This window comes from Triplophysa rosa, linkage group LG8, assembly GCF_024868665.1.
Source record: "Triplophysa rosa linkage group LG8, Trosa_1v2, whole genome shotgun sequence".
NCBI classification, from domain to species: domain Eukaryota; kingdom Metazoa; phylum Chordata; class Actinopteri; order Cypriniformes; family Nemacheilidae; genus Triplophysa; species Triplophysa rosa.
The window spans coordinates 741,491-750,123 of NC_079897.1; the positions used below are offsets into that span (position 1 = coordinate 741,491).

Below are 8,633 nucleotides of genomic sequence, written 5' to 3' on the forward strand. Positions count from 1 at the left end.
GAAATATATGAAGAGGTTGGTTCCAAAATGAGATATCTCTATTATTAAAAAATGTTGATATCATGTTTTTATTGTGTTTTATACTGTTAGTTAGCTGTATTTGTTATGGCTTAAATCAAAACAAACCAGCTGCCGTTTCATTAACAGTAATTGGAATGCACAACAAAAAAACATGAAAGTTATCTCATTTTGGAACCAAACTCTTCATATTCAAAAATAGGACTGCTAGACAATCATAAATAGGTTGCAAAAATAGTTGATTTAGCACATTATTGTGTATTAAACACAAATCTAACAGCATTGGGGTACAAACATTTCTGAATTTTGTAGTGTATGTTTGATTGCCAGAGAACAGAAAGAGACCGTTAACATTCATGATGTGTTTTGTCTTTCTGAGATGAAAAACCCCTTATAGATCAAGAACACAACGCATCATTGCATTTAATATTTTAATAAGTAATTGTGCGTCATTAAAGTTGTCAAGTTTGCTTGAATATTTTTGCACAGGCATGTATGGTCACATAAAAATGCAGATTATTTATATGAATATGTCAACTGTTTTGCATGTTTGGTGTATTTCAGTGTGTGCTGACTCAGTCATATTGTTTTTCCATTTAAAAAATGTGTAATATCAAACCTCACAACCAGAAATGAGCAAAAAGCTGTGAGAGAGGAAATGGGTGAAAATGTGAGAGTGAGTCAGAGTTCAACAAGTGATCATACTGCATTAAAGATGCTGACATCTAAGTGTTTCACCTGTTTACATTTGTGTGTGTGTGTGTGCGTGCGTGCGTGTGTGTGTGGTGGGATGTGTGTGTGTGGTGTGACACTGTGTGCGTGCTTGCGTGGTGGGATGTGTGTGTGCGTGCGTGTGTGTAACTCTAGTAATCTCTACCAAACCCATATATATCAGCCAGCTAGAAAAAGTTATTAAACATTGCAAATTAAAAGGCCCGGCCTTACACTTTCAGTCAATATCAAAGTTTATCCTGACAAAGGTTTTTATTTAAACTAGACTATTCTGTGACAGATCAGCGAAACAGAAGACTAAAGTATAAATTGCATTTTAAGAGTCAAGACATGAAGATGTTTGCTCAGGAACGTCATGGAACAGATCACAGATCACAGTTACGAAACTTGCCAGACCTTCAAGTTCTGACTTCCCCCTGAAACATAAAAAGACACAAAATCCCCGCGGCAGAATTCGTCCACTCCTGCAGCTCTCGTGCGGTCATGGCTATGGATGCACTGATCCTTTTCTTTACTCTGACGTCTGGTGAGTAAAATATTTACTGCACTGAATCAAATCAAAACATCATATCATCATAATTATCACCAAAACATCTTTTAACTCTCAACCTTCTCAATACTAACACTGTCTCTTATTCTTTTCACAAATCACGATATATTATATTATGTTTCATAAACTTCCACAAACACATGTATATTCATTATGATTATGCGTGTGAATGTCGATCTCATCTGCAGCGTGAACAGAGAAACAAAAGCTTGTCTTAACTTCTCTTTTCCACACGTTTAATGCTGCTGTGAAACTCTTATGTCATGATCACACTGTGCTGTGCTGAGCCACACAGTTTTTATCGCTCTGTGAGACTTCATGGAGGTCTCAGTTGGTATCGACTCGCAGATGTTTCTCTCAGGAGAAATCAAATGTCATTTTCATGAGTATGGAGGTGTAAAATGATTGTAGAGGTAAAATGTTTTCTCAGAAGAAATATCTGAGACACAGATGAGAAGTTTCCATTTGCCCTCCACTTAATCTCACTGATGTCTCTGAGAAATAATCGAGACATTAAAGAGATTCTTAAGAGTAAAGAGAAAATATATTCAAAGCAAAGACATCTTGTCTCTGCATCAGTCGTGACGTTGTTTGTGATGTGCGATCTCTGTGTGTTCAGCAGCGTGTCTGTGGAGGAACACACCTGTCCTCTCTCTCTCCGTCCCAGAGAGGGTGTCTGCCCTGGAAGGGTCGTGTGTGGTCATTCCCTGCTCCTTCAGCCCCGTGTCCAGCACACAGGTGATGGAAGTTCTGCTCAAGAAATCTTCTTCCGTCTTCAAGCTGAAGAGAACGGTCTTCACCAGCCACCGCAGTGACGTCATTCATCCCGACTACAGAAACCGTGTGTCTCTCGCAGGAAACATCAGCTCAGGAGACTGTTCCATCAACATCAGCAGAATCAGAAAGGAAGATCAGAACACGTATGACCTCCAGCTGAGGGAACCGGGTCAAAGGTCACCGACTGCAGAAACAAACATCCATGTCAGCGTATTGAGTATGTTGTTTGTTAATGAAGATTCTGACGTTCGTTCTGATGCGCACACACACATCAGATTTAGCCTTTACAAGTCTCACAGACCAAACACACATGGGCATTCTCATGAAAATCGGCCGAACCCACATGTTTTTGACCGTGAAATCGACTTTTCTGTAAGAGAAGATCGTGCAAAAATTTTAGTTTCTAGAAATCGAAATAAATGTGTGATAAATAATTAAATGTGTCATAAATAAGAAAAACCATGACGTGATACTCAAACATGACTCTCACATGAGTGTAGGTACACCAGATCCGCCCGAGCTCACTGACCCAGGACCAGTGAAAGAAGGCCAGCGGGTGACGTTGAACTGCTCCGTCAGGCTGAGCTGTCCATCCGAGCGGCCCGGTCTGGTGTGGAGGTGGGAGCGTGGACAACAGGACGGCAGCAGTGTGCACGGAGACACGGAGCTTCAGCGTGAGCCGGGTCAGTTCCCGCTTCTCCAGTCCAGCCTCACCTTCACCGTACCTCAACACACAAACCCACGAGTGAGATGTCAAGTCACCTACACAAACAACCGGAGATCTTCGGCCGTCAGAGAGATTCTCGTTCACTGTAAGCACTGCGTTCCTTTTCATTCCCAGAGAAATCTGCTCAGAAAACAAAAGCAAAGGATCAATGTGCCCAAAGAGAAATGCTCAGTTTGCTCTTTCATAGCTCTGGATTGAATATCACAGATGTCTAGGAGAATGAATCAATGTGTGATTTCTCCTCGATGTCTTCGCAGTTCCACCCAGAGACGTCACCGTTCAGGTTCAGAGTGTGTCTGTTCAGGTAGGAGGAATGGCGCTGTTGGGCTGCACCTGTAAGGCTGATCCGCCCGTATCTGAATATCAGTGGACCAGCGTTCAGTCCGGGAACACCGTCATTCTGTCCAGACGCACTCCCACCGTACGCATCTACAACATCACCCGAGACACACGCCTCCAGTGCACCGCCACCAACAGACTGGGACAGGCCACGTCCCGTCTCACTGCTCTCAATGTTCAATGTAGGTCACGTGAGTGACAAATACACTGATGAATGTGACGTCTGTAAACAAAAACAACAACACTGACTGGTGTCAATATGAGCTTCGTCTTATTCTGCCGAACAATCACATTTTAAACAAACACACGTGAGCACCTGCACCGTAACGAAACACACACAGGGGCTGGGACTGAATTAGCTCACTCTTTAGCTTATCAAAGTATACTTAAAGGGATAGTTCACCCAAAAACAGGGGCGGACTGGGAAGCAAAAACTGCCCTGGTGTTTTCGGCCCACATCGGCCCTCCACCATTTCTGTCCGGCCCAAGCGTCCATTCCGGCCCCATACATTAGCTGCCCACTAGGGCTGCAGCTATCGATTCTTTTACTAATCGAGTATTCTACTGATTTTTCATCGATTAATCGGGTATTCGGATAATAAGTACTTTTTCTTTTTTAAAAAGCAATACTAAATATACAAGAGAAAATAAGACAGGTCTCTTAAAATGAGTAAAACAACTAATTTGTTTCCTTTTTAGAACAATTAGTTTTTATTGCTGAAATAGCATACATTAATATCTGTGAAAACTAAACCCATTTAGTACATTCCATTGCCATATTAAATTCAAAATGCAATATAATACAAATATATAAATAAGAAACATGAATAAAAATGGAAATAATAATTTCAAACAATAGCTTATGACTTTTATTTTGGCAGGTTGTCAGAAGACACTTATTTTTTAGTATGTCTGTTTCTTCACTCAAACAATAACATGTTTGTGAAATAAACTCTCAGCGCAACTCTGGAGGTGAAGTTCATGTCCTCATTCAGCGCAGACGCAGACAAATTCATGAGCATCACGCGTGTAGCATCTTACACGCGTTATATCTTTCTCTGTGTTCATCAGAACAAACGACATTTATACAGATTTGTAACAACTCTAAGGTGAGGAAATGATGACAGAATTTTCTTTTTTGGGTGAACTGTCCCTTTAAGTGTAACAGTAATACATCTAAAGTAGTCTGAGAGAACACTTTATTTTATGAGAAGTATACTAATAGCACACTTGAACAAACTTCTTTTCTTTAAGGGAAAGAGGTTGAATTTCATTTCAAAAGGCATGCAGTGTCATTCTAACTGTTGAGTCGTGTGTTTGTATTATTTGACAGACGCACCGGTGATCCTGCGTGACTCCTCCTGCGAGTGGGACGGGTCTCTGCTGTCATGCGTCTGTGTCGTGGACTCAAACCCTCGTCCGGCCGTCACCTGGAGTGTGAACAGCAGTCACCTGCCCGACAGCTACAACGTTTCTTATTCATATTCCAACTTCATATTGACGTCGACTCTCAGAGGGATGTCTGACCCCGGGCTGCCCGTGGAATGTTACGTCATCAACTCTCTGGGCAACCACTCCCGGCTCCTGTTTGAGTCTCCGAACGGTCAACAGAAATCAATCCATGTTTCTTTAACATCCACTTTGACATTGACAGAGGTGATTTACTCATCCTCCTCGTGTTTTGTGACAGGTGGTGTGTTATGGCCTCTGATAGCGTCAGCAGCATCTGTTGTGTTTCTTCTCCTGTGTCTTCTGATGTTCTTCTGCTGTTTCAGGACAAACAGACCGTAAGCGTCTTCTCACTCATGCTCTGACTGTTCAAAGTGTCAATAACGTCTGAGCTTAATTCTCACGTCACAGGACATACAGACCTCCTGCCATCCATGCGGAGAATCTGGCCATCTATCGGGAGCGCGCGCCGCTCTACGTCAACTGCAGTGAAGTCACCAACATCTACACCAACGGCAGTTATCAGCTCATCTATCAGAACGACACGCCCATCTTCATACGGACTACACAGGTAGAAACACTTTCAAAGAATCCCATCAAACTTTAGAAACAATGCAGAGTGAATCATTGATGTCAAACTGTTTCAGACACATAAGAGACAAAGACGAGCAGCGAGACGACAGCGAGCACAGAAAGAGATTGTGATGTCAGCAGATTCAGACACGGCCGTCTATGTGGAGGTCATCTGACTTCACATGAACACATGCACACGTGACAGAATGAAACCTCTCAACACGTTTCATTCTTACCATGATGTCATGTTTCATTTCTGTAACGTTCAAGAAACAGAATCAAAGCAAATGTTGCCGTCATGTCAGCTGCGGCGTGAAGAAAGTACAGCAGTGTATGAAAAGAAAACGAATCAAACCCATTTCTGTTCAATACTCTGTCAGTAAAGAATCTTCATGAAAGATCAAAAAACACCATTTGTCTATCAATGTCTCTACAAAGAGTCAAATGTGAGGACGACACTTCTTAAGATGATAATATTATAAATCAGTGGATATGTGCACATTTTACTAAAGTACTCCACAGTGTTTTTCATGTATACCGTACAACTAACACAAACCTATTCATGTCCTTTCAAATCACATGTTCAAATGTCCTAAATGACAACAACAAAATCATTTCACTTCACTACGGACTGAATTCATGACCCATTCAAACCTTCTCAAGAGATGGACGAGCATCAGAAGTCTCTTTCACTTCATCTGAAGACATCAGTACTTCATGAAGAGAAACTCTAACAAAGATATCATTGGACACTAGGAGACACTGAGTGGATTAGAAGGATGAAAGACGTTCATGTTTTGAGTGTTGTTAAGGTGGAGTATTTATTCATCGTCATAAATCCGCAGGCGGGATGATTAATCCTCATCTGCTTCACCTCCTGTGTTAGCCGCATTGATGCGTTACCGCCCTTCCACCACGGCGAGGTACAGGTAGGGCTTTGGAAGGGGAGGGGGTTAAGGTATAAAAATAGCTCAATTAAGGTATAAAAATATTATAAAAGGGAACTAGTTTAAGAAGGTAAAGTACTAGTGAAGTATATTATATAAAATATGAAAATATTATAAAAGGGAACTAGTTTAAGAAGGTAAAGTACTAGTGAAGTATATTATATAAAATATGAAAATATTATAAAAGGGAACTAGTTTAAGAAGGTAAAGTACTAGTGAAGTATATTATATAAAATATGAAAATATTATAAAAGGGAACTAGTTTAAGAAGGTAAAGTACTAGTGAAGTATATTATATAAAATATGAAAATATTATAAAAGGGAACTAGTTTAAGAAGGTAAAGTACTAGTGAAGTATATTATATAAAATATGAAAATATTATAAAAGGGAACTAGTTTAAGAAGGTAAAGTACTAGTGAAGTATATTATATAAAATATGAAAATATTATAAAAGGGAACTAGTTTAAGAAGGTAAAGTACTAGTGAAGTATATTATATAAAATATGAAAATATTATAAAAGGGAACTAGTTTAAGAAGGTAAAGTACTAGTGAAGTATATTATATAAAATATGAAAATATTATAAAAGGGAACTAGTTTAAGAAGGTAAAGTACTAGTGAAGTATATTATATAAAATATGAAAATATTATAAAAGGGAACTAGTTTAAGAAGGTAAAGTACTAGTGAAGTATATTATATAAAATATGAAAATATTATAAAAGGGAACTAGTTTAAGAAGGTAAAGTACTAGTGAAGTATATTATATAAAATATGAAAATATTATAAAAGGGAACTAGTTTAAGAAGGTAAATGTACTAGTGAAGTATATTGTATTAACTAAGTAATCTACTTGAAGTTTACATGAATGTACTTGATGAAATCACATCATAGCCCATACTTACCCTATACATACTTCCTATACTTCTCTTTTGTTAGAGCAGAACAGATGTTTTAGTCCAGCTGTCATGATTGGCTGGACTCGTTTCTTTTGAAGGGCCGTTTTATCCTCTTCCACATTCTACCGAAGAAAGCTCGGACCCTTTTTCTCTTTTTAGATTTTTTCTTCTTTCCCACAACCTCTTCTTCAGACTGAGATGAGGGAGCGGGGTCCTCAGTGATTACATCCGGGAGGTAAGATACGCCCTGCAAACGCTTTCTTTCGGTCTGTAAAAAAAGAGAGAATGATTTTAGGACACATGGTGTAATTGTGAAATATTAATATAGACATTGGTGCCGTGGCGGAGACTTCAATTCTCTCATTATTCATGAATGCATGATTGTGTTGTGTTGATCACAGTGTGAGACGGCACTGAACTGTCATTCGCTCTTTGATATCTTTCCTTACCTCATGAAGAGAAATTCTCCAAGAAGATTCGATCCGGGACCTGCAGGGATCTTCTGTCCTGCTGTATGTGTGGACATCTTCTACAACTAGATAACTTTTTAGCTGTCCGTCGTCACTGTCGTCCTCCGATGATGACTCATATACAGCTGGACGAGTCTCTTCCACTGACTCGGGCTCAATCGTGTCGATCTGTGAGCCGCAGGGATCTTGTGTCTTGCCGCTGATCCCCGTGTCTTCATCTGGTACAGCTACACAACTTTCTAGCTGTCCGTCATCTGTAAGGTCGTCCTCCCTGTCGTCCCGAGATGACGGTAACTCAGACACAACTGGAAGAGTTTCCAGCCATGAGTCATCGAAGAGGTCATCAAAGCGGTTCTCGATGTAGTACCTCATCCAGCTCTCTACAGCGAGGTCAGTTTCTGTCAATGATGACGTCTGAGCTTCCGTCTGTTCAAAATAAACACAGAATGTGAGAGAATGATGATAAGACACATGCTGTTATTCTGGTGTCAGATCTAGACATTGGGTGCGGTGGCGGAGGACAGACAGAATTCATTTCTAAATGATCACAGTGTGTAGACGACACTGAACTGTTATTTGTTCTTACCTCATGAAGAGCCTCTTCCACTGACTCGGGCTCAATCGAGTCGATCTGAGAGCTGCAGATCGCTGTGTCTTCATTGGCTTCACAGGAAGAAGATGATGAAGATGATAAGTCAGACACAACTGGAAGAGTTTCCAGCCATATGCTGTCAGTGAGGTCTTCTCTGTGGTCCTCTTTCCTGCTCTTCTCAGCTCGGTGAGACTCTTTGGACCGGAAGAACTCGAGTTTCTAAAAACAGAAGGTAAGAGAATGGTTTTAGAACACACATTTTTTTCTCATTCCTGTGTCAAATAGAGAGATCGGTACAGGGTGCCATTCTGTCATTTCTTTTTTAAATCTCCTTCCTTACCTTATGAAAAGAAATCAAGAAATCAATGCCGGAAGAGTCGATCTGTGAGCCGCAGGGATCTTGTGTCTTGCCGCTGATCCCCGTGTCTTCATCTGGTACAGCTGCACAACTTTCTAGCTGTCCGTCATCTGTAAGGTCGTCCTCCCTGTCGTCCCGAGATGACGGTAACTCAGACACAACTGGAAGAGTTTCCAGCCATGAGTCATCGATGAGGTCATCAAC

The 8,633-nt window shown here is 40.5% G+C and overlaps 2 protein-coding genes across 4 annotated transcripts in view; one reads left to right on the top strand and one right to left on the bottom strand.

The window, feature by feature from the left end:
* The first annotated feature begins 471 nt into the window (after nucleotides 1-471).
* LOC130558619 (myelin-associated glycoprotein-like) lies at nucleotides 472-6,098 on the top strand. Of its 3 annotated transcripts, XM_057341137.1 has the most exons (8): nucleotides 474-1,276; nucleotides 1,920-2,294; nucleotides 2,578-2,889; nucleotides 3,062-3,325; nucleotides 4,477-4,746; nucleotides 4,834-4,930; nucleotides 5,004-5,163; nucleotides 5,240-6,098. In XM_057341137.1, exons 1-8 carry the CDS (start codon nucleotides 1,234-1,236, stop codon nucleotides 5,339-5,341), a joined length of 1,623 nt encoding a protein of 540 aa, XP_057197120.1. In that variant the 5' UTR covers nucleotides 474-1,233; the 3' UTR covers nucleotides 5,342-6,098. The 3 variants fall into 3 exon arrangements, with proteins under 3 accessions (XP_057197119.1, XP_057197118.1, XP_057197120.1); XM_057341136.1 differs by having other exon boundaries at nucleotides 472-1,276; nucleotides 1,923-2,294; nucleotides 4,477-4,930; XM_057341135.1 differs by having other exon boundaries at nucleotides 473-1,276; nucleotides 4,477-4,930.
* Nucleotides 6,099-6,885: 787 nt separating this feature from the next.
* Nucleotides 6,886-8,633, bottom strand: part of LOC130557693 (uncharacterized) — a 4,899-nt gene continuing 3,151 nt past the window's right edge. Inside the window, exons 2-5 of the mRNA XM_057339683.1 lie at nucleotides 8,412-8,590; nucleotides 8,066-8,290; nucleotides 7,459-7,905; nucleotides 6,886-7,277 (exon numbers count right to left, since the gene is read on the bottom strand). Coding sequence (XP_057195666.1) covers nucleotides 7,077-7,277; nucleotides 7,459-7,905; nucleotides 8,066-8,290; nucleotides 8,412-8,590 — 1,052 coding nt within the window. The 3' untranslated portion in view covers nucleotides 6,886-7,076. The remainder of the gene's footprint in view (nucleotides 7,278-7,458; nucleotides 7,906-8,065; nucleotides 8,291-8,411; nucleotides 8,591-8,633) is intronic.

What these genes read in the sequence shown, in the direction of transcription:
- LOC130558619 (XM_057341135.1), top strand. Translation starts at nt 1,234, where the DNA reads ATGGCTATGGATGCACTGATCCTTTTCTTTACTCTGACGTCTG. An exon ending in TTTCTTTACTCTGACGTCTG is followed by an intron (nt 1,277 to 1,919) that starts GTGAGTAAAATA and finishes CTGTGTGTTCAG; the next exon opens with CAGCGTGTCTGTGGAGGAAC. An exon ending in TCTTCATACGGACTACACAG is followed by an intron (nt 5,164 to 5,239) that starts GTAGAAACACTT and finishes AAACTGTTTCAG; the next exon opens with ACACATAAGAGACAAAGACG.